Raw genomic sequence first — 23,270 nt, 5'->3', positions numbered from 1 at the left:
GGGTTCTGAAAGACCTTGAATGTGACAATAGCAACTGCAGAGGCAGAGGGAAGCAAGCAAGCAGATGGCAGTGGCTATTCTTAGACCTTGTCTAAAGATGGTGCTGCTGTGTCCTGGGAGAGGACAAGCAGGGATAAAAGCAGGATAAGAAGTGGAAAGTTGATGTTGTAAAGATGGAAACATTTTATTGGTGGCTGTTAGGTCACACTGAGTTCAAATATTGTATTTAATAGACTGTTTGAGTGGCAAAACAAAAGTGTTCCTGAGGACACTTACTTGTGTTACTCAGTGGAATGGTTTTGGCTGTTTTATAGGCTGCAGGTATTTGGCAGGCTTGGGAATGCCAGGATAGTGAGGCACAAGAGCACTTGGAAATGGGTGTAGGGGAGATGAATGGAAATTTAATTTGTATTTTTCTCAACATTAATATTTAATAAAATGAAAATATCAACAATAAAAAGAAAATTTACACCAAAACCCTGAACTGTGACTCTTCATTAAAAAACATCTTGGGGTTTTTTTTCCCCGTCCACTGTTGTTGAACTGACTGGACTCACACCACCATTGCTCTGAGGGCATTAGAGATCATCTCTCTGAGGGCATTTTCTGAGCTGGTAGCTGGAAGATCACAGACCATTTGTAAAGTTGCCATTTACAACCCCCCTTTACCATCCTCACCATGTCTCTGTACTTACATAGCAGGGTTCTGTATTTGACTGGGTGCTGTGCTAGTCTGTTCTCAGTAAACATTTGGAGTTAAAATGTTTTGAGTTTCCCAAGTACAACAGACTGGTGTTCTGGCTGCAATTGGTACTAAAGCTAAAACTCCTTTTGTTCCCTCAGGATAACGTTTTCCTTTTGTAAAACAGTAGTTACACCTGCTTTCTCTTTAGAAAGCAGTTGGACAAAGGAGAAGCTTTCAAAGGCTCCACTCCTCGGGTGTGCACAGATGCCACTCAGTGTCACATGGCAGCTGCAGTCAGGGCAGTAAAGCTGATTACTGAGGGTCTGGTTCATGGGGATTGGTTGTACCTGCCCTGGCTGCTGTTAAAGGACAAAGGCAGCCTTGTGACATGTGATTTGGCCTTTTACTTGTGGATATAAATCTAGCAGGCACTTAAAACTGCTGCCATTACACTTGTCCTTTGTTCTGCCCCACTGCACTGAAAAGAGAGCTTTTGCTTTCATATCAGATGATAATGCACAGAAATTTAATAGTCAAAAAGTATGCACTGATTCTGTGGCAGATCAGGCTGATGTTAATATTTTTACCTATTCCTTTACCAGGAGGAAAAGCAAGTGGGAGAACAGAATGTCCTAACAAGCATGCCACCCTGGATTTGCTCAGAGAGTTTAAGCTCAGACTTGATTAATTAATCAGTTCCAAATTGAAAAAGCAAGTAGTATATTGATCTGGAAATAAGCAGCTCATGCCTACAGCTTTGTTCTTTCTATTGGAGTCAAGCTGAAACCAGCTTAAATTACCCAAGTCAAATGTTATAAGGACAGAGCTTAAGTCTGACTGGAATGTCTTCCAATTTTACAGCCAAGTAAGGAGGGAAATGAAGTTTTCAGGAAATTAGATCTGTCCTCTTTGCCTTCAGTTTACACCCATTTCCAAAACAACATATCTGCTTCAGGGATGCATGATGTTCTCTCTTGGCTTATTCTTTTGGCCCCAAACTAATTTTAAATTGTACTCATGTGATTTGATGCGAGTGGAAAGCTTGGGATGTTGGGGGGAAAGGAGGATGAGTTTCTGATAACCTGTAATAAGGACAGGAGGGTAATTTGGGAACGTGCCCTTCTCACACACTGCAGTTTGTCTTCCCGTTGTACTGAAGGTCACGAGCCTGTGGACAAACAGGAAGCCCTTGAAGTCCTCAAGGCACCAGAAGGAAGTTGTGAGGGCATGGCCACGAGACTGCAAAGAGTTCCTGTTTCTTCCTCAGGGTTTGGTGGTGTCCTGGATCCAGCCCAGGTAACGGTTCACCTTTGTGTAAACACCAGGCACGTCCCTGCGGCCACAGCCAATGCCCCAGCTGATGATCCCAACCACCACCATCCGCTCGTCCTTCGGGCACACCAGGGGCCCTCCCGAGTCACCCTACACAGAAGCAGCAGATTAGTAACAATTTCCTTTTCTGTTGGTTTGGGTTTGTGCTGGTTTTTCGCTCCCACTGTCTTTAGAGGTGCACCAGTGTTTGCAGAAATGCCCTGGGCAGTGTGCTCACAAAGCAAGAGCTCTCAGGAACAGCACTTTTACAGAAATCACTCTCGTGTTCCAGATCCCTCAATGCTCCTCGTGGGGAGAGACACAAGAGATGTAACAGTGAAGTGTCTAACTTTGTATGGTGCTCATTTATGAAATGTAGGTGAGATGCTGATAATAAGAAAAAGAGGAAGGCTGTGTGTAACAGTAAAGCAAAATTATTAAAGAGCTGTTCAAACAGAAAGGATGTGGAGTGAATGTATCCCCTCCTTTTTCCTCATGTCATAGCTGCTCCTTCTCCACCATCTTTCAGCCTTTATTTTTCTTTTCTCTACTTTTAAGTAGAGAGGCACCTCTTCCTCCTCCAGAACCTCCTGCTGAGTGTTTTGCATGCTCACATAACAGAAAATATTAGGAAATGCTGGGGTGGATTTTCCTGTTCAGTTTTGTGGAATTTCCTGTATTTGGGATTTTCAGCCTGTGTTGCTCTGGTTTGATTGGCTAAGTTGTGCCCTGCCTTCCCACCTACAAGGGGCAAGGGAAGGAAAAAGAAAGAGGAGCCAGCAGTTCTGTTCTGTTCAACAAAAGTCTACTGGAACTGCCACGCAGGCAGATGCACAACTCCTTTAAACCATTTTCTGAAGCTTTTTGTTTGCTTGGCTCAGACTACCAGGGGCAGAGAAAAGAAAGGGGCAAGGGAAGGAGGAGAGGAACAGAAGGGGGTTACCTTGCAGGCATCATCGAGGTTCCTGGTGTCCCCTGCACACAGCATGTTGTCGGTGACCGTGCGGTTGTCCAGGAGCTGGGCCGTGCACTGGCTGGCCGGGAACAGCCTGACACGGCCCTCCTTCAGCTGCTCCGAGTAGAACGGAGAGACTGCAAGGGACACAACAGGATACTTACATACCTCTGTGTAGGTTTTAGAAACATTGCAGCTCAGTTTCTGCAGCTCAGAGGAGCGTAAACAGAAGTAGCTCAGTGGCTAAACAAATATTTCCTTGCCAAAGGGTCTTTTTTATATCTTGGGTGTTCCACTTCGCCAGTGAGAACAGCTTAAATCTGACTGAGGGAGAATATTGTTTCTTCAGCAAGCTTTAGCAAGCTAAAGAGGTTTTTCTAGGCTCCAAATTAAAGGCTGCTGGGTGGGTAAGTCATCTTTGCACAGTTACATCAATGGAAATGAAGTCACAGGAAGTGCCTATGAAAATGCCTTAACTGTATGAAACAGGGTCCTAACTTTTTAATATTAGACTTGCACTAACAAAAATCTGATGCCTTGTCATACTCAATACTGAGTAACTGGATAGGAATTTACACTTAGGTTGGAATGGAAGAGATTTGGGTGGTTGGTTGGTTTGGATATTGGGTTTATGTGCAGCTGCAATTGCACAAAATTGAAAGTTGGCAAGATTGTTGTTATTCAGTCTAGTTTTGAGTTACAGTTGCAGCATCCTGTCCTCTCAAAGAGTTTATCCTGTACTCCCTGTAAACAATGCTGAGGACAAGCTTTAAAAGCACTTTAAAAATATGTAACTGTATGGTACACCAAATCTTGACAGGAAGGGATTTCTGTCCAAACTACAATATCTGAATGTAGTGAGTACAGCAGAAATGTGGCAGCTGTGACTGCAAATCTGCTGTCTTTCCTACCCTATCCATTGTGCCAGGTTTTTGGTTTTGTACTGTGGAGAGTATCAAGGAAGACTCTACTGGCCCATACAGCTGACAGAACTCAGATGAATGAAATAACTGACAGCAAAACTTCCTTTTGAGTGACTCCTACTTATACATACATTTTGTGGTGTTCATATAAGCCAATATAATACATTAGACATTCAGTAAGGCTAAAGGCTTGAATTCTTTGATGGCAGGGGACTCAAGCTTTGGACAGACTATTTTCTACTTGCATGTAGACATTATCTTCTACTTACATTCCTCATCTTTGCCATAGCCAGAGATCTCACACTCGGTCCAGTCAGGCAGCTGCAGCCCTGGCGTGGGGAGGCAGGCAGCTCTCACAGTGTCTGTCTCAACAGCACAGGTTCCTGCATCTGAGCTCAGCTGCAGCAGGGCTGAGGAGGGAGAAAACAATCCCCACTTCATTGACCACTATTAAACTTGAGCCAACCGTGAGCTTTCCAGCCACAAGGTCAGAAAAGTTCTTACCAATATCATTGTTGAAATTTTCTGAGTCAAATCTCGGATGGACAATGTAGTTCTTCACTCGAAACTGTTGTTCCTTTTCCTCGGGAGTGGCTCGGGAAGTCCTACCCAGCACAATCTTCAGCTGATTTGTACTAAAGCTGGAGAACAAGAGAGTCTCTGTTCTTGTGTTAACTAGAGGGGACCCTTCCCTTCGAGATGTGTACTTGGAACTTCTGCTTTTCTCATTTTAGCACTATTACTACTCTGTTACCCAGGCAGCTTGACCTCAAGTGACCTATTTGGCTTCATTTTTGTGCTATTTGCTTTCAGCCATCGTGGCAAAGCTCCTCTGCCAGCCCCTTGCTGTTCTCAAGTTTCAGATGGCTCTGCATGTGTATTGACAACTTTGTTCTTCTGCTATTTGATATTCTGCTGTGGTACCTTAGTGCCATGCTGCTAGTTTGCACAATAAATGCCTCTCTGTAATGCTCAGCACGATTAACTATAATCTTTAGTGCAGACTGGCTTACTGGGATAAAGAGGGTTTTTCCCAAGGCCGCACTGGACACTCCCTTTCCCAGATTTTATTTTTCTCCCCCAGGCAGTGCTGAACCCTCAGCTTACCGTTCCTCAAAGCAGTGAGCAGCGGAGAGCACCCAGCAGGAGCTGATGAGGGTGCCCCCGCAGAGGAAGTGCTCCCCGGGCAGCCGGCGGTAGGTGACGAGGATGGCAGCCTGCCAGGGGTGAGCCGCGATGTCGGCGGAGGAGCCCCCTCGGACGCGGAACTGCCGGGCCCGGCGCTGCCGCACGCCGCAGCTGGCTGGGGATGAGACCCAAAACAGGCTGTTTGTGCCGGCACTCGGGCTGAGTTTGGGCTAAGAGCCTGTTAGTCACCGGTGCGTGCTGAGGCAGCCTGCTGTGAACTGTTTAGTATCTGACTCACTCCTGTTTCCTAGGAAACTTGTATTCGGATTTGAAAAATACAGTAAGGAAACCCTGCCTTTCCTGTCCTCCATTTCTGCAGTCTTCCCTTCTGGCAGAGAGAAAGGCACTGCTGTGAGAGTGGAGCTACAGAATCTCTTTCTACTCCAAAAAGCTTTTTTTTTTCTCCTCCAGCTCTTATTTTACTGTAAGAGGCTTGAGTTTAATACAGATGGCATGCAGGAGTGTAGTGCCTCAAAGACAGAGAAGAATCAGCAGTGCTAGTATCCTTACAGCAAGTAGGCACATTGCAGTACTCCCATGTGAGCTGGCTTCCTTTCAGGACATGGCACCAGGGCTTGCTGTCATTGTCAGGATTCCTGCAGCACAGGAAAGAGAAGAGCTCTTTGTATTATCAGATCTGCAGGGGGTTTGTGGAGACCTAAAGGTGGCAGACTGCAACCCCAGTGTATTCTTTTTGATTTTTCTAGAGAGCCCTGAGGGCACATGGAATTTGCATTTATGGGGTCTGATGTCAGAGGAGCAGAGATAGGTCAGGCAGAACAAAATTACTATTGCAAGTGAGCTTCATTCCCAGCAGGAATGTATTTCCTGTGCTTTCTACACCCCATACATACCTGCAGAAATTGTGACTCCCAAGGCCCAGCTGGGAAGCGTCTCTTCTCCAAGCAGTAAATCGCTTGTTGAAGAGGATCCCAGAATTCCACTTCAGACAGGTAGCTCCAGAACTGGTAACACTGTGGCTGCCTCTGTAATCTGTGCCTCTCCCAGATCTGCAGCTGGTGCTCGAAACTGCAACAAGAAAGCTGCACATTAACCCATGGATGGAACCCATCAGTTGTTCCTAAGTGTGATTTCTGTCAAGGCATCTCTCTATTAACCAGACACATCTCAGTCTCTTGGTGTCATACACATTAAAAGCTTACATATAATTTAACATGAGAGTCTCAACTTTTCAGGCTACAGAAACAGCACGAGTCTACAGTGAACCCTTACACATGCAGTGAATAACAGAAACTCCACAGTCCCTCCCCTGTCCCCCTGCACGTACCTTTTGAACAGGAGGGCACGCTGCAGTGTTCCCAGGTGTACCTTCCCCCTTCATAGATATAGCACCAAGGTTTGGAGTCCTCATCTGGGTTTCTGAAAGAGTTATGATATTATGCAGCGTTACAAAGCTGTTTGTAGTGGTCCCATGTCTGCCATCTCGTTTGGTAGCTCCATCCTGCTCTGCAGCAAAGACATGGACTGACCCACCAGAAGTGTCTGGATTCCTGTTTTAACTGTGGAGTACATGGAGGTGAAGATGAGATGGCCAGTGGCTAGCAGGGGTGGACAGCATGTTTGTGCAGTTCAGTTCCATGTGCACAAAGCACAGTATTTTTGCAGTTTTGACTGGGATCTGGAACTGTGGGAAACTGAATGACAAATGGAGTTTTAGGCACTGAGAAGGGACAAGGGAAAGACTGTGGGATGAGAGATATCTGCATCTTTTAGCCTGTCATAAGCATCCAGTCTAGATAGATCTGAAGTTCAGATATGCCTCCAGAAGTTGCAACTGCTGCTCGTGTGCTGGGCCATATCTGCACCTGCTTGGTATCAGATTCCTTTGCTCCAAGCTCTGATTCCTCTCACCTGTGTGCCATCAGCCCCTCACCTGCAGTAGTTGTGATTGCCTAATCCCAGCTCAGCTGCATCTGCTCTTTGGCCATGGTATGTCCAGTCCATCAAGTCTTTGCTATTCCAATTTAAACATTCAGATCCACTCTCTGTCACGCTCCATGTACCCCTGTATGTTACTCCAGCATCTCTGTAGCATTTAACTTCAGTATCTGAACAAAAGGGAACAAAATGTTACTGGAAGGACATCCCAACCCTGCTTCCCCAGTCTCTGTTCTGTTTAAACTTGGCTCTCAGATGTCTTGTCTAGTGGGTCAGTGAAAATGCCTAGTCAGGCAGACTGTAAGTGTATACAAAGGTGTCTTCAGCTACAAAATTTAGAGTTTTATTAAGAGATGCTGAGAACAGCCCAGGTGTCCTTAAAAGTTCTTTGTAGTATTAGTTTTAGAATAAAAATGGCAACTTAATAGAGAGCCTAGAATACAGCAGGAGCTTCTGGGTACCTCATCCTTCTGTACTGCACAGCTCAACCCAATCACTGTTCACAGGAACTGATGTGCTGTACTCACCTATTTCACACTGCTTCCCTGAGAAACCCTGGTGGCACTGGCAGATGAAGAGCTGTGGGGAATAATATGCCTGTGAACATTGGCCCCCATTGTAGCATTTATTTCTAGTGCAGGCTGTGGAATAAGCAAAAGCCAGGAAATACTGTTAGGTTTCACAGAAGCAAGAAGCTGGCAATGTATACACATCTTTCCTTTCCTGTCAGTCTCCTTTAGCCTGTTCTGTTTTTCCCTACCTACCTGGTACTGCCATGTGCTTACAGCCTTTCTGTGTAGTGCTGACATTCTTCCTTTGTTCCATTCTCTCCACATATGCTGTCAGGAGACTCCCCCAGCCCCTTGCCCACTCCCACTCAGTCCTGCCTGAGTCAGCAGATATTGGTATTTTCATTTCTATCCTATTTCAAGCCAAATTTCCTGTGCAATAACTCCGGCCCTGAGTGTGGAGTTGTTCTCTCGGGTGGTTAGACAGACAATCTCTCATCCCTCACCATTTCCTTCCTCCTTTCCTTTGCCATACTCACCTCTGACAGGCACCGTGTGGCAGCGCCTCTGCCCGCTGTCACACCTACAGTATTCTATCCTGCTCCCTGCCAGCCTCAGCCAGGTCCATCCATGCTGGAACACTTCTCCAGAGGAACTGTCTTTGCAAATGGCTGCAGTCGGAGAAAGGAAATCCTCTTTTAGAGATTTGGGGAAAAGACCTGGCTGAGCAAGAGGACTCCCTTCCACTCCCAGGAGAAAAGTATCTGTGAAGGGAGCATCCATTTAACGGGCTGCCCTTTCCCTTCTCAGACCACCCTGTCCCATCCCTCTCTCTCACTGCTGTGTTGCTGGAGTTACTATTCCACTACTGACCAGCCTTGTTTTCTTTGAAGAAGAGCAGGGGGAGAGGAAAACTTCCCTGAGTTGTGGATGGTACTAATGGTCTGGTATTTTGCCTTCTGAATCTCTCATTCAGATAACCACGACAAACAGCTTTCAGGCTCCACTCCTGCAGCATCATTTGCTTCCACCTCCCGTGCTCCTCACACTCCAGGTCACAGGGGTGTAGTTTCCTGGCTTACCTCTGGGTCTGGCTCCCCGTCTGAAACGTGTGAGTAAGCCCTGCCAGCAAAGAAGGTTAATTCTGTGAGTAACTGCTCTCTTAAAATAACTGAGAGAACAAGTGTCTACAGAGAGTCAGTCTTCTTGAGGTCATGTGAACCAGGGGAGCCGTTCCAGAGGCACAGAAATCTCACCTGGCACTGGGTAGTCACGACTGCTCCCACCAGCAGGAGGAGACATGGGAGTTTGCCTTCCATTCTGAGTGTTTTCTACATCAGCTCCAAATCTCAAGTTATCTACAGAGACAAAAAATAAGATGCTGAACAAAGGGGTTTTACAGAGTGAATGGAGTTCAAGGTCATAACCTTAAATAAAGGTTTTCCATTATGAAAATTCTTTGTACACACTTTCAACCCTTCACTTCTCAGCTGTCTGGTCTAGCTGTCCTGGTCTTCCAGAGGCACAAAAATCCTACACAAACCAAGAGGTGGGAGTGAGGTAGAGTAGCAGGCAAGAAGGTACAATTTAATTCCCAATCTCCTAAGACTGCCCTGCAGTTCCAAATATTTGAAACAGTATTCAGGCACTGTCTCCCACACTATCACCTACATTATATGTAGAAAGCTGACCCAATTATTTGAGAAAACTACTACTTCCAGAAATTAGGAGCTCAGACTCTGTTTATGCAAAGCCAGAGAAGGCAGCTGGATAACAGCTGGTGAAACTGGAGTATGACAGATGAGTCAGAAATTGTGATTCATGGCTAATAAAGTGTGTTTGTGGGTTTTTGGTGGGTTTGTCATTGTGTTTGTTTGTTTGTTTAAGATTTGTTCAAAGAAAAAGCAAAAGGAACAAACAGTCCAGTTTCTGAAGCAGATCAGGAGTACAGCAGGACAGTTTAGGCTGTGATTTCTCATCATTAGGCAGTAAAAAGAGGAGACTTAAGTTGCAAGTCACTGTGAACAAAGGAAAAGATTCACAAGAACATCTTCCAAGAACTTTGATTACTCCATGACTTGTCTTTAGGTCACATCTTGGGGATGAAATTCTTGTAATTCAGAGCATCTCTCAGGGATTTTTGTTAGCCCCCAAAACAAGGCAATACCAGTGAAATTTGAATCTTGGAGTGTTCTGGTGCTGTTGTGGGTCTTTTGTTGTTTGGGGATTTTTGTTTGTTTGTTTGTTTTGTGGGGGGTTAATTTGATTGTTTCTGTGGAGAAGAGAGTGGCAATGCTGGCCTAACTGATACTTGGAGGAGGTCCTGGCTGTCTGAAACCAGCAGGAAACAATAGATAGTTTTCAGGGGTAGTAGGAAACATCTTTTAAAGTCTCTATTTAAAAGGCATCTGCATGTTTAATGTTTACTCAAGTTTATGGTTACAGTCAAGTTTATCTCATACAGTTGGCTGTACAAGTGGGTTCTAGTCTTACACAGCACGTGCTTATACTGCAGTACAGCACAGTCCAGAGTCTGCCCAAAGTTAGTTTGCATCAGATGCCACATCTTCTCTTCCCCTTATTTCTGCTGTCCCTGTCCAGGCTGTCTCAGCTTACATGCTGCCACGTTTCCTGCTCCTTTCCCCCTCTCCATGTGGGATGCCTGTCCATCCACTGATGGCTGCTGTCCCACTGTGCTTGGAAAACTGATAGCAGATGTTGCCAGATGTTTATTTTTAGTTTTGGGAAAGGTACAGCTTAGACCAGTCCTTTGGAATGTTCTGGATGATAAGCCCCATCAAACTGAAACCATATGGCTGTTTGAAAAACACCACTTTGACAGAAACCTGCAGTGTGCTTTCTGGCAGTTCTCCCCTAACCAGTGTGTGCCTTCTGATCTCAGCCTCTGCTTCCTCTCTGATCGAAAGTACTACAGCAATAAGTCAAAGACTGAGATGTGCTGTTCCCACATTTTGATTTGATTTGACACTTTCGAGTACATTAGGACACAAAAGATACACAGTACCCTAAATTTGTCTCTCTTTGCTGAAGAATCAGCAGCAGAAATACTTACAATCCTATCTATTAATTTATTATTAATAACAGCCCTCTGAGCAGCAAGAGTGTGAGCATTATCTTACCAATGTGGAATAATACCTAAAAAAGAGATGTAACTTATCAAGGTCCAACAAAAAGTCACTAATCACAGAATCACTTAGGTTGGAAAAGACCTTAAAGATCATTGAGTCCAACCATAAAACCAACACTGCCAAATCCACCGTTAAACCATGTCCCTGACTGCCACATCTACAGGTACAGAAATTAAAAGTGGCTCTCCTCCCTCCCACTAACACAGCATGTCCATTCCAAAATGCATTGATTCTGCATCTATAAGGCTAACAGCTTTCCTGTTGATCAACAGCTACCTTGATTTAGTTCAAGCAACAGACTGCAGCTCCTTGCTGCCTTTTCCTGCCTGCTGGAGAAAGTGCTTTTGCATCCCTTTTCTGAGCTGAGCAGATGCATAGCAGACTCATACTATTTCTCCTTAAAAATATAACAGACAGACCTCTGGTTTGGGGGGAAAGAGTTAAAAAAAAAAAAAAGAAAAAAAAAGTAAGATGCTGTAGTCTTTGAAAGCACTGGAGGAAATGGATATTTCAAAATCAGGCTTTGTTTTGGGAATCATTCTCAGTATTCCTGTGGTTTTGGCCACATTTAAAGAGAAGCATGATTAGGGTGAACTGAAGATGACCCACCCTCCTCCTCCTCTTTGTCCCTCCATTATCCTGGTTTGGAACCTGGGGTGAGAGGAACAGTCTGATCTCCTCCCAGGGAGATTAGATAAATTCTTCTTTTTCAGCTAGTTCTCTGGGTCCCCTTACCATCAAGATATTTGTCCATAACTCTTCCTTTGGTTTAAGTTCTTTTGCTAATGTTCTTTGTGCAGGACACTCCTCCTTGCTTAATGGTCAGAGCCTGAGGCTGTTGGTCCTTTCAAGAAAGCTTCAGCATTCTTGAAACAACTGAAAGTTAGCAGCTTTACCCACATTATGCATCCCTTCAAAAGCTGAAAGCCAATAGCTCAGTTAGGTAACTATCACGGTGATACAGTGGGATTTATTAAATAATAATATTTAATAGTAGTTAATGACTTTGCCACTGATGTTGAAAACAGGAAATGCACTTTTTAAAACAGGTACAAAGTAGTACCTACCTTTTTGCTTTTTCTCTTCTGTATTCTGGTTATTTCCTTTCCAGACCAGTCTGGTTTTGTGTTTTCTGTGTCTCTGCTCTGATTTCTCTGAACAGCTCCTGTCCTACTTACAGCTCCACTCGAGGGGGTGGAGACTCCCCGGGCCGTGCTGTCCACATCCCACCCCTTCCCGAGCATCTGGGGATGGTCCAGGCTGGTGGCTGAGGGTCGGGAGGGAGCCTGTGCAGGAGGCCAGGGAAGCTGCTGTACTCCGAGTAGAGACGTCTGGCAGAGAGGTCCTGACCTGCATGTGGAGCAAAGCATGCCCTGAACAGTGCCATGGGAGAAGAAACAGTCAGGGCAGCTCGTCAGTTAAATGAACAAAATGTCTAAGGAACTTTAGACAGAAACAAAGAACAGCACGTTGGGGACCAGAGGTTTAAATGTTCACTGCTACTGCCCATCCTAGAAAATGAAGATCTACTCAGCAGGGTGTGGTCACGAGGTACTCAGTTATCAGTGTGGCAGACAAATCTGAGTTATCGGTTTAAGAGCTGATCTTAGGGCTGGGTTATGAAAACAGTCAGTGATACAACTGTCAGAGTAATGGATGTGTCCTAACTATTCATAACTGATTCGATAGCAATCAGGTTCCTATAGAATTTGGTGTGAGCACAGACATAAGAACTGGTGTTCTTATGAGGGACCTCTGTCTTCAGGAATTAGCTGCGTGGAGTCCTTATTTGGGAAGCATGGCAATGGTTATTTTGCATAATGGTAAAGATGGAACACTGGCCACTCTGTATGTTTAGATTTTCTCTGTATGGAAATCTATGCCAAGATTATCACATGTATTTCTCCAAGAGTCACAGTGCTGGTGGTAACATTACTACCACAAACCTGAGCCAAGGAGAGCTGCATTTGACTGTTTCCAGAAGGGACTCCCAGCTGCTGAGAAAAAGATGATCGAACACTGCTGAGTGAGCGGGGGCTAATTTATTTCCTTTCTAAAAACAGCACCCATTTGCTACTGGACTTCTAGATTAAAGATGCTAACAAACTAATGGCCGTGGGGGGAAGAGCTCAGAAATTATCTCCTGACTTTTCACATCTTTAGGACAACTATAACTTGTCTCCAGAGCGCTGTGCCATTTGTACTGCTTAACCCATTTTGGGAAAGGCGGCGATAGCAGCGTCTGCTCCCTGAAGCACCATCTGCCGGCTTTCCTCTAATCTGGCCGTGTCTCGGGGCGGTTTCGGCAATGACACTGTTCAGTGTCGGTGGCCAAGTGGGACCCTGCGACACCCCCCGCCTTACCCGAGGGGCCCCGCAGTGCCCGGCAGGTCTCGGAGCGCACCTTCCCTGCTCGCGGCTGGAGCCCCTCACGGCCGGAGGGAGCGGCACCGGCCCGGCCGGAACGCCCGGAGCGGCGCGGGGGGCGCGGGGGGCAGCGAGGGCACACGGCGCGCCCCAGCCCGGCGGGTTCTGGCGATGTTTTCCCCTCACGATGCCCGCTCCCCTCACGATGCCCGCTGCCCCGGCCCCGCTCCCCCGGCCCCGCTCCCCTCACGATGCCCGCTCCCCTCACGATGCCCGCTGCCCCGGCCCCGCTCCCCTCACGATGCCCGCTCCCCTCAGCCCCGCTCCCCTCAGCCCCGCTCCCCCGGCCCCGTTCCCCTCACGATGCCCGCTCCCCTCAGCCCCGCTCCCCCGGCCCCGCTCCCCCGGCCCCGTTCCCCTCACGATGCCCGCTCCCCTCACGATGCCCGCTCCCCTCACGATGCCCGCTCCCCTCACGATGCCCGCTCCCCTCAGCCCCGCTCCCCCGGCCCCGTTCCCCTCACGATGCGCGTTCCCCTCACGATGCCCGCTCCCCCGGCCCCGCTCCCCCGGCCCCGTTCCCCTCACGATGCCCGTTCCCCTCACGATGCCCGTTCCCCTCAGCCCCGCTCCCCCGGCCCCGCTCCCCCGGCCCCGTTCCCCTCACGATGCCCGCTCCCCTCACGATGCCCGCTCCCCTCAGCCCCGCTCCCCCGGCCCCGCTCCCCTCACGATGCGCGGCCCCGCGCGGGCGGGCGGGCGCGCGCTCGGCCGGAGCCGGAAGCGCGGCGCGCGCAGGAGCCGGGCCCGCCATGAGCCGCCCGCCCGCGCTGCAGGCTCCGACCTGCGGGCCCTGGGAGATGCGGGAGCGCCTCGGCACCGGCGGCTTCGGCAACGTCGTCCGCTGGCACAACAAGGTAGGCGGCGGGTCGGGCCCGCGGGGCGCGCCCCGGCGCGGGGCCCCCGCGCTCAGCCGGCCCGCGCTGTGTCCCGCAGGAGACCGGCGAGCAGGTGGCCATCAAGCAGTGCCGGCAGGAGCTGAGCCCGCGCAACCGCGACCGCTGGGCGCTGGAGATACAGATCATGAAGAGGTGAGGGGGTCCCGCCGTGCCCGGGGGCGGATCTGGCGGGTGCCGAGGGAGGTGCCGGAGAGGCCGCGGGGATCCCTTCCGGGCGGTGCCCGCTCCTCCGCCTCCCGCACCCCGGGTCGCGGTGCCGCCTTTGCGAGGCTCGTTGCGGTACCTCCCGGGCAGATCTGCTGTGCGGGAACGCACTGTGTGCGCGTGAAATGCAGCGAGTGAGGGTGAGCCTAGGGCCGTGAAGGACGGGCGAATTGCAGACCTTTAGAACCCACCAGTTCAGTTTCTAAAAGGGTTGGTGACCACGTAGGACTTGGAGTGATGACCGTGAGCATGTGAAACTGTGTAGGAGTTGGAGCACATCACGTGTGCTTGCCTTATTTTCCTTCCTCAGGCTCAACCATCCCAATGTGGTGGCTGCCCGTGATGTCCCTGAAGGGATGCAGAAGCTTGCACCAAATGACTTACCCTTGCTGGCCATGGAGTACTGCCAGGGTGGAGACCTCCGCAAGGTGAGGGCCCTGGGAAGGGGACCGAGGGCTGGATCAGCTTCTCATCTCATCCCAGGTGTTCTGTTCAAGTTTTCCCGTAAAATCTTTGTTTTCACATCCTGATGCTTCGTAGTCATGGCATCAACAGATTCCTCAAAGTGATTAACTCCTGTCTGTCAGAGGGAAAAAATAACACAGGATAATTCTAATCCTAAGGTTTTTCTAACCCTTGCTATAATTTGCCTGTAGATAACAGCCAGAGCTTAGACCTGAGGTTTGAGCTGATACTGCCACACGCAGGGGAAATGGCTGAGAAAGGTGGAGCAAGTAGAAGGATGAGAATGGGATGACCCTGACTTCTCTCACCCACTCTGTTATCCTCCCATGCCATTAGGCCAAGGCCTGAAGCTGTAATTGCTGCTACCAGAGGTCACAGACCATAGAATTTTGTGCCTCTAGAGAATTTGATTGCTGTTACTTAGACTTCTTGCATCCCTGAGAATTTGTGGGACTGTGAGCCTCGCTCAGGGTAGAGGAGGGGAAGCCTACATTCTGTGTTGTTTACTTGCAGTACCTGAATCAGCTGGAGAATTGCTGTGGCTTGCGGGAGGAAGCCATTCTCATCTTGCTGTCTGATATTGGTAAGTGGCTGCAGTACCTCCACTGTCTGAACTAGTGCTGTGACCTTAATAACTACATCTTAGTCTGACCTTTTATGATCATCTACCAAAGGTTTTGGGAGTCTGTGGAGGTCCCTGCTGACTTGAAACTAGCCAGCATTATTACAGTTTACAAGAAGGGTGGGAGGGAACACCCAGGGAGAAAACTCTGCTTGTGTCCAGAGGTGTTTGATGACTTTCCTCTTGCACTTACGTGTTTCATTGTACACGATTTGACCCAAAAGCCATGCTTATAGTCAGTAGAACCGAATCCTCACCGAGCTCCTGCTAGGTACTGTTAATTATGCTCTTAGAAGTGGCTTTTTCTGTGTCTCAGCTTCTGCTCTCAGGTACCTTCATGAGAACAGGATCATCCACAGAGACTTGAAACCAGAGAACATTGTGCTGCAGCAAGGAGAGCAGAGGGTAAGCAGAAACTGGGTGTCTCTCCCTGCACACACAAGTAAGTGTAAGAGGAGGTGCATGTGGTCCCTCTGCAGAGCACTCCACCTCCACCCAGGGTGACAGCTGTGTCAGATGAACAGTGTTCTGTGTGCAGCTGAGATGAGAGATTGTGTTGGGCACCTGTTAACACCTGACATTTTGACTTTCAACTATTAAGCAGAGAATCAGGCTGTACTGATGGACCAAGGATCAGAAAGAGCTGGAGACATAACTGCTAAATGTGTGCCAAGCCCCTGACAGCTTCACATATGTTTCAGTTTTAGGAATCTCCCATTTCTCCTTCCCTCTCTTCCTTGGCACCTTTCCTGCATACCTTTGAAGAGCTGAACCTTTTCTTTCTGCTGTATGATGTGCTTTTAACAGGACTTCAGTCTAGTGCTCTTGTTCTCTGTTGTGTGTTTCAGTTAATACACAAAATCATTGACCTGGGTTATGCTAAGGAACTGGATCAGGGTAGCCTGTGCACATCCTTTGTTGGGACTCTGCAGTACTTGGTAAGGAAGGAATTCAGCTAGAAGAGCAGCTCCTGCTTTTCAGTGGGGTAGAATTAACTGTTATCCAGCTTTGGGCTGGCATGGGGTGCATTTGGGGTGCTGCAGCGAGCAGAGGTGCCCTTTTTTTGCTGACACTGTGTTTTCAGTGTCTGCCAGCTCTGTCTGTTACAAATCAGGAGCAGGAGGGCCAGTGACCTGTGCGGGTCACTCTGGGAGGGTCTCGAAGCTCGTGTTCCATAACCTCTTTAATCTTGTGTAGGAACATTAGTGAGCTGTTAAGGGGCAGAGAGAGCCAAGGATGGGTGGCTTTGTCTCATGTGGGTAACTGTCTCAGGCTCCAGAGCTGCTGGAACAGCAGAAGTACACGGTGACAGTGGATTACTGGAGCTTTGGCACACTGGCCTTTGAGTGCATTACGGGCTTCCGACCGTTCCTGCCCAACTGGCAGCCAGTGCAGTGGTGAGTGAGCCGGGGCTGGTGGCAGGAGGGGACCCCACTGTCTGTCCTGTTTACAGTCCCTTGATTCTTAGGACAACATCCCTGTGTTCCTTGCCCTTATGGAGACTGGCTCCCTTCACAGGAGTTTGACCTACCTGAGCAAGTTCAGCATTCCTGATACTTGCCCTCTGGGAATAAGGTCTGACTCCTGCAGGGCAGGTAACAGAAAGCAAAGTGGCATCTGTATTATATCTGTCAAGAGTAGCTTTAAGCTTTAAGAGCCTACTGTCGTGCAGGCTGGGAGAGGCAGGTGATTGTTTCACCACTGTACTTGCTTGAATTCCTCAGGCACACAAAAGTGCGTCAGAAGAGTGAGCTGGATATTGTTGTTTCAGAAGACTTATCTGGAGAAGTCAAGTTTTCCAGCAGCTTACCCTGCCCAAACAATCTAAACAGGTGTGCACTGGAAATTGCCCTGCTGGGATAAACTGATTCTTCTGCATAAGGACCAGGTTTATATTATACACTGTGTTGATCTGTGGATAAATGGAGTGCATGACACAGACAGTACTTGTGTCACTTGTCAGACTTGTGTAGCTGTGAGTCTCTAAACACTGCACTTGTGATGGGGAGTGTTGGGGGGATCGGGGTGGGGGCAGTTGTTTGTCAGTCCTCCTGCAGAGAACAGGCCATGTGGTGACTGCAAATGCACTTTTACTTCTTGTGATCCCCTTCTGTTCTTGGTTGTTCAGTGTTTTGTCTGCGAGGTTGGAGAAATGGCTGCAACTCATGTTAATGTGGCACCCACGTCAGAGAGGGACAGATCCTACATATGGACCCTATGGGTGTTTCAAAGCCCTGGATGACATTTTGAACTTGAAGGTGAGCAATGGCTCTGTATTATCCTGAAAAGTTTTCCAGTGAGCAGTTGCCTGTAGCCCATGAGAGAAGGTGCTTGAGTCAGAGGCCCAGGAGAAGGAGTTGCACAGAAGCTCATGGAGCTGTCTCCTGACAGTGAAGGGACTTTCCTCTTGCTTCTCTGAGGACAAATACTCCTTGAGCTTGTTGGGAGTAGCAAATAGCTTCTGTGTGTGCTTAGTTCCATGTTCTGGTAGAGGATTCTGCAGCTGAAGCTGTTTAATTGCCACGTGGCCTCCCCTCCACTCGATGGAGGACAAGGACTTTGGCATAATGTTATGAAGTAGCTGCAGAGTGACTTCCTGAGCCCACCAAGTGCTTTGAACAGTTTATTGGTGACCAATTTCTCAGTCCTGCCATCTCTGCTCAAACATGACCAGTGTTTCTTCAGCCTTTCTCATGTCATGCTGCTCTTGTAGTTGCTTCATGTTTTGAACATGGTTACGGGAACCGTGCACACCTACCCTGTGACAGAGGAGGAGACTCTGGAGAGTGTGAAGGCCAGGATCCAGGCAGACACAGGAATCCCAGAACAGGACCAGGAGCTACTGCAGGAAGCAGGACTTGAATTGTTTTCTCAGAAGTTGGTTACTAAACATATAGCTGATAGCAAGGTGAGTCTGGGTACTCCTTTTCTTGTTGTTGGGTGAATCAGCAGGCACTGCTCTCCCTTTGGGATCACAGCACTCCCTGCTGTTGTGCAGGCTTTTGTCACAGTAACCACACAGCCCTTGCCTCTGGTGTTCTCTGTGTGGCCGAGGAGGAATGTTCTGGTTACGGGGTTAACGAGGCTTGGCTTTCTGAGGGAACCAGTCGGGTCTTTTTTCTTCTGCAGGTGAATGATGCTGCAGCTGCAGACACAGACCTCCTGTTCCTCTTTGACAACAAGAAGGTTTCCTACGAGGCTCAGGTGGCCTTGCGTCCTCACCCAGAAAGTGTCGACTGCATCCGTAAGGACTTTCTCTGACGTGAACGTGGGAGGGGGCCTGTGTTCTGTGCTCTGTGCCACGTGCAAACAGCAGACAGAGCTTTGCACACTGGGGACTGAAGCAGCAGTAAAGTGGACTGGCATAGCATTCATTCAGTTTGTCAGAATAGCTGAGAAAAGGAAGTGTTTGATTTTGGTACGGGGGGAACTGCGTAGGGCTTGGCAGGAGGTAACAGTGTTTGAGGCTGCTTTGTCATGTGATAACACCACTCTTGGGCTGCAAGTTGACATGGACGTTTGTCTTTCCCTCTCTCCCCCCCTCTGTCTGCAGTTCAGGATCCCAAGAAGAACCTGCACTTCTTCCAGCTGCGCAAGGTGTGGGGTCAGATCTGGCACACGATCCGGGTGCTGAAGGAGGACTGTAACCGGCTGCAGCAGGGGCAGCGCGCGGCCATGTACGGGGCAGCTGCTCTGGGGCACTCCTCTGTGCTCTGGGGCACTTCTGTCTGTGCTCTGGGGCACTCCTCTGTGCTCTGGGGAGAGGGAAGGGGTGGGAATGGGGCCCTGCCGGAATGGGAAGCCCCTGAGTGGAGCTGTAAACTATTCCTGAAAAGCTGGGAGTTGGCCCTCTGGCCCAACTGCCTTTGTCCTCAGTCCTCAGTGAAGCTGTGCTGGAAGTGCATTCCCAGTCTGGGAGGCTGACAGCCCCTTCCTGTCCCTGCAGGATGAATCTGCTGCGTTACAACAGCACCCTCTCCAAGATGAAGAATTCTATGGCCTCCCTTTCCCAGCAGCTGAAAGCAAAGCTGGACTTCTTTAAAACAAGCATCCAGATCGATCTGGAAAAGTATAAAGAGCAGATTGAATTTGGAATTAGTGAGTATAGCATCTGGAAAACGTGCCTTTTCTTCCCACAAAGTACCTACCTCTTCCTTTGTGAACCTGAGAAATCCAATGTCTCTTCTTTCATTCCTGTAGCTTCTGAGAAGCTGCTGTTTGCCTGGAAAGAGATGGAACAAGCTGTGGAACTTTGTGGGCGGGTATGTTTCTAAATAACTGCTTATCCTAAAGAAAAAGAGGCTTGTTTTTATTATCTTTTTTTCCCTCCTTTTTCTCCTCATTGTTCCCCCTTAAACAGAAACTTCTCATATCTGGACTGATTCCAGATTTCACATTGCCTTGGTTTGGGTGGCACCATTTTTGTCCATTACTAGTATTTCATGAAGCTCATTCTGTTGGAGGAGGCAGGGGGCAGAATGTCTGTCTGAACAAGCAGCAGCTTCTGCTTGTGAATGGGTTCAAGTGAAAAGCAGGATTTGGGGTGCCAGGAGTTGATGTGGTTATGTGCTGAAGGAAAAGGGGAAAAGTGGTAATGGATAGGATGAGAGTAGCCAAGGAAAAGGGAGAAAGATGGCCTGGGAACTAGCAGCACATCTACTACAAAGTCTGACCCTTAATAGCTCTTTGTCACAGGCTGAATTTTTCACCAAAAAATTCTTGGAAGTTGTCTTATCCAAGAGCAAAAATCTAATTTCTTTGAATTGAAGTGACTTCTGTTCTCCCTTGTCTTTGGCCAAGGCTGCTGTTTGCATCCTGCTGATGTGTTTGGAAATGTGAACAAGAAGGGAAGAGCCACTGTGAGTGGTCGTGTCTCTGAGTATGACACTGTTTGTTGCTGATGCTCTGCCCTGCTTTCAGGAGGATGATGTGGATCAGCTGGTGAAGAGGATGATGGCCCTGCAGACAGACATTGTGGACCTGCAGAGAAGCCCACTAGGTCGTAAACAAGGAGGAACACTGGAGGATCTGTGAGTTGAACTACCTTGAACTTCAGATGCAGGACTATTTCTAGCTAAGCTGACCCAGCACAGGACAGTGAAAGGGCTCTTTCCTCTGCCCAAATTATGGGGCACTGGGAGGACTTCAACACTAAAGGCAGTTTTTGACTCATCTGCCATCAGTCTGAAATGGCAGACTGGTATAGAAAAGATTCAACTTCTCAAACTATTTGTTCCTTATTTTGGTTCTTGAGAAGTCATTTCTCTGCCTTTTCCTTCTAGAGAAGAACAAGCCCGAGAGCTGTACCGGAGACTGAGAGAGAAGCCAAGAGGTAAAAGACATTTTAGCTCAAGGTCAGCTTGCTTTGTGGGGATGGTGACTTTGGAGATGTAGCAATGACCCCTGAGGAAAATTCCTGTGCATTCTAGGCCTGCCCACACATTAGCTGCACATGGACTCTGCTGGACTTACCTTCTTTTGGAGAGGGGAGTCAGGCAGTCAGTTTTACACTAGGCCAGCCTTGCTTTCTTGGCACCTTCTGAGCTCTCCCTGAACCTCCTCTGGAGCTCTGCTCAGAGCAGGCTGTTGCCACAAGCATCTGCTGCTCCTTCTGTGTAGGGTGAGAGATGTGGCTGTTCCTTGAGCAGCTGTCCAGGCCCAGCTCTGCTTTCCAGTTCTTAAACCTTTGAAAAGGTGGCTAAAATCCAGTGCAGTGCATCCCACTCAAACTTGCACGCCCTGAACTTGGGGTGTTCCAGGGTTGAAGCAGCAGTGGAAACAAGCCACAAAGAATCCTCTCCCTCTATCCTGTAAGGCTTTCTTTCTGTGTAACACTGTGGGTCTCGCTCCAGATCAGAGGACGAGCGGTGACAGCCAGGAAATAGTGAGGCTGCTGCTCCAGGCAATCCAGACCTTCGAGAAGAAAGTTCGAGTCATTTATGCTCAGCTCAGGTGAGCTTTGTAGATTTTACTGAGGGTTGAGAGAATGTTTAAAACCCAGTGCACACAGGGAATAAGTAACTTCAGAAATGTTTCCCTGCTGCAGTGGCCCGTGTGTGACCTGATCCATTTTTACCTTTTTAATAGTAAAACTGTAGTTTGCAAGCAGAAGGCACTGGAATTGTTCCCCAGAGTGGAGAAGGTGATGGATCTGATGCGTGAAGATGAGGAAACCGTTGTCAGGCTTCAGGAGAAACGGCAAAAAGAATTGTGGAACTTGCTGAAAATTGCTTGTGTAAGTAAAATAAAAACTCCACTTTAATTTAAAAATATGGTTTGTAGCACAGGTTACTGAAATAATAGTAAATGGAGTAAGTCCTATGGTTCTTGCCTTTGTTATTTTGAATTAGTGTTAGAGCCAAGTTCCAGGTTGTCTCATACTCCTGTCTGCTGAAAACTAGTGGAAATAGTTGCAATCTGAATATTCTGTGCTTTCTCCAGAGTAAAGTCCGTGGTCCTGTCACTGGCAGCCCAGAGAGCATGAACACATCTCGTCTTGGGGGCCCTGGTCAGCTGCTGCTGCAGGTCCCTTCTGAAACCTACCATTTATCAGACTCTGTAAGGAAAAGGTGAGGCAAGTCTGGAGTATGAATTATGAATTATGACCTGACTGCCTTCAGTGTCTGCAGCATACCTACCAGAAATATTTCAGAGGTAGAAGCAGTATCTCTTTAAACTGCCATAGAAAATAATAGTGTAATAATTGTCCCTTTCAGCGAGGAGCTACTGCTGGAATCACAGAAACTTTGTAGCCAGCTAGAAAATGTGATGTATGACACAATGAAGGATCAGGAGCAGAGCTTCATGGTAATGTATTCATTCTTCTAGAAATAGACTGGGCAAGCTCATGGCTTCAAAGTTCTGCTTGTGTGGCTTTGCCACCACTCAGTAATACAGCTAATGGAAATCTGGGATTTACTCTTGGACAAAGAGAACAGGAGCTGTGCAGACAGGAAGCACCTGCTCCCCCAGGAGCTGCTGCCTGACACTCTGTGTGGCTGCTGAGAAGGAGAGCCCTGCACTGGGGACTGGTGGGGTGAACAATAAAGGAGGGGGGAGTTGCTTGGCTGGTGTATCAAAATACTGCAAAACTGCACTCTTAAATCTGGTGGCAATACAGGGGGGGCAGGGATGCAGAATATTAAAAAGAGAGCAAAATATTAGAGAAATAAATAACTTAAGGGTTTCCTTTACAGCAGTCACATGGCTTATCTTGAAACTCTACTGCCCAACTTGTTCACAGTAATTTTTTTAAATTCTATTAACTTGCTTCTCCTTTACTCTAAAGAAAGCTCAACTGTAAGCTGGTGTCGACCTTTGCAGTTCTGTTTATTCTCCAGGCTCTAGACTGGAGCTGGCTGCAGCTTCAGGTGGAAGAAACCAACAGTCCAGAACAAACCCAGATGTGAAATCACGTCCGTCGCCCCTGAAGACGCTGCTTTGGGAAGCCAAGTGTGAAAAGCTGCTGCCCCCGAGAAGGGAAGATCAACTGCCTCCTTCTGTCACCTGCTGCTCCTGTGACACACACAGCCTAGCTTTAGTATCCACCTCCCAGACACTCTGCTCACAAAGCTACAGTAGGAAATGCCTGTTCTAACTGCCTGGAAAACGTTCTTAATTGTGCCTTATGACAGCAGATAATTCTTATTCTCTGTCCTGATATATCTTCCCTTAGGCATCACCTGTGGCTGTTCTACTGCATTTTAGGCTTTCTGATGGAACAATGGACAATGTTTGCCCAGGCACTGGTAGATGTCACCTTTGTAATATACTTGAACTGTGAACCTCATTTCTTAACTCTGCTGATTTGCACTTTTTTTTCTTTAAGTGTAATGGTTGTACTTACCTAATACTTGTTTCCTATATGGGAACGAAATTATCTAAAACATGTAAACTTTTGGTTTGCTCTTTTTGATACCATCAATAACATTTTAATGGAAAAAGCTGCTTTCACTGTGCAGGTCTCTAAAACATGAGAGGTGTAAGGATGTTATCCTGGAAACCCCAGGAGAAGGAAATGCTCAGTGTACAGGT

The 23,270-nt window shown here is 47.9% G+C and overlaps 3 protein-coding genes across 9 annotated transcripts in view; 2 read left to right on the top strand and 1 right to left on the bottom strand.

Annotated features, from left to right (window-relative positions):
* The window catches only part of AP3M2 (adaptor related protein complex 3 subunit mu 2), a 79,786-nt gene that overhangs the window by 7,940 nt on the left and 48,576 nt on the right, over positions 1-23,270 (top strand). The window lies entirely within an intron of this gene.
* Positions 166-13,987, bottom strand: PLAT (plasminogen activator, tissue type). Of its 7 annotated transcripts, none has more exons than XM_051812091.1 (15): positions 13,831-13,987; positions 11,687-11,969; positions 8,727-8,828; positions 8,553-8,592; positions 8,010-8,141; positions 7,489-7,602; positions 6,957-7,131; positions 6,351-6,442; positions 5,917-6,091; positions 5,573-5,658; positions 4,982-5,177; positions 4,379-4,515; positions 4,144-4,284; positions 2,940-3,088; positions 166-2,107 (listed from the first exon to the last, which is right to left on the bottom strand). In XM_051812091.1, the coding sequence occupies exons 3-15, from the start codon at positions 8,787-8,789 to the stop codon at positions 1,949-1,951; spliced, it is 1,659 nt and encodes a 552-aa protein (XP_051668051.1). In that variant the 5' UTR covers positions 8,790-8,828; positions 11,687-11,969; positions 13,831-13,987; the 3' UTR covers positions 166-1,948. The 7 variants fall into 7 exon arrangements, with proteins under 7 accessions (XP_051668051.1, XP_051668053.1, XP_051668050.1 ...); XM_051812093.1 differs by lacking the exon at positions 13,831-13,987 and adding an exon at positions 8,940-9,003 and having other exon boundaries at positions 11,687-13,224; XM_051812090.1 differs by lacking the exon at positions 13,831-13,987 and adding an exon at positions 12,984-13,222.
* On the top strand, positions 13,746-23,025 carry IKBKB (inhibitor of nuclear factor kappa B kinase subunit beta). The gene is made up of 21 exons (XM_051812085.1): positions 13,746-13,903; positions 13,983-14,077; positions 14,460-14,577; positions 15,128-15,197; positions 15,553-15,641; positions 16,085-16,174; positions 16,509-16,633; positions 16,961-17,068; positions 17,365-17,494; positions 17,950-18,144; positions 18,366-18,480; positions 18,790-18,913; positions 19,183-19,334; positions 19,437-19,498; positions 20,157-20,266; positions 20,519-20,568; positions 21,089-21,188; positions 21,324-21,471; positions 21,678-21,805; positions 21,953-22,043; positions 22,577-23,025. The coding sequence occupies exons 1-21, from the start codon at positions 13,799-13,801 to the stop codon at positions 22,643-22,645; spliced, it is 2,274 nt and encodes a 757-aa protein (XP_051668045.1). The 5' UTR covers positions 13,746-13,798; the 3' UTR covers positions 22,646-23,025.

Source organism: Manacus candei, unplaced genomic scaffold (genome assembly GCF_025592945.1).
Source record: "Manacus candei isolate 608988 ecotype Guabito, Panama unplaced genomic scaffold, ASM2559294v1 h1tg000084l, whole genome shotgun sequence".
NCBI classification, from domain to species: Eukaryota; Metazoa; Chordata; class Aves; order Passeriformes; family Pipridae; genus Manacus; species Manacus candei.
This window is presented reverse-complemented; position numbering and strand designations above follow the sequence as displayed.

Bases quoted from the DNA above. Each gene is read 5' to 3' on its own strand.
- PLAT (XM_051812096.1), bottom strand. From the start codon at position 8,491: ATGATGCTGCAGGAGTGGAGCCTGAAAGCTGTTTGTCGTGGTTATCTG. The intron at 6,092-6,350 runs GTACGTGCAGGG...TTCTTGTTGCAG, and splicing joins CGTGCCCTCCTGTTCAAAAG to TTTCGAGCACCAGCTGCAGA. The intron at 5,178-5,572 runs GTAAGGATACTA...TCTCATCCCCAG, and splicing joins CTGCAATGTGCCTACTTGCT to CCAGCTGCGGCGTGCGGCAG.
- IKBKB (XM_051812085.1), top strand. From the start codon at position 13,799: ATGAGCCGCCCGCCCGCGCTGCAGGCTCCGACCTGCGGGCCCTGGGAG. The intron at 13,904-13,982 runs GTAGGCGGCGGG...TGTGTCCCGCAG, and splicing joins TCGTCCGCTGGCACAACAAG to GAGACCGGCGAGCAGGTGGC. The intron at 18,914-19,182 runs GTACGGGGCAGC...CTGTCCCTGCAG, and splicing joins CAGGGGCAGCGCGCGGCCAT to GATGAATCTGCTGCGTTACA.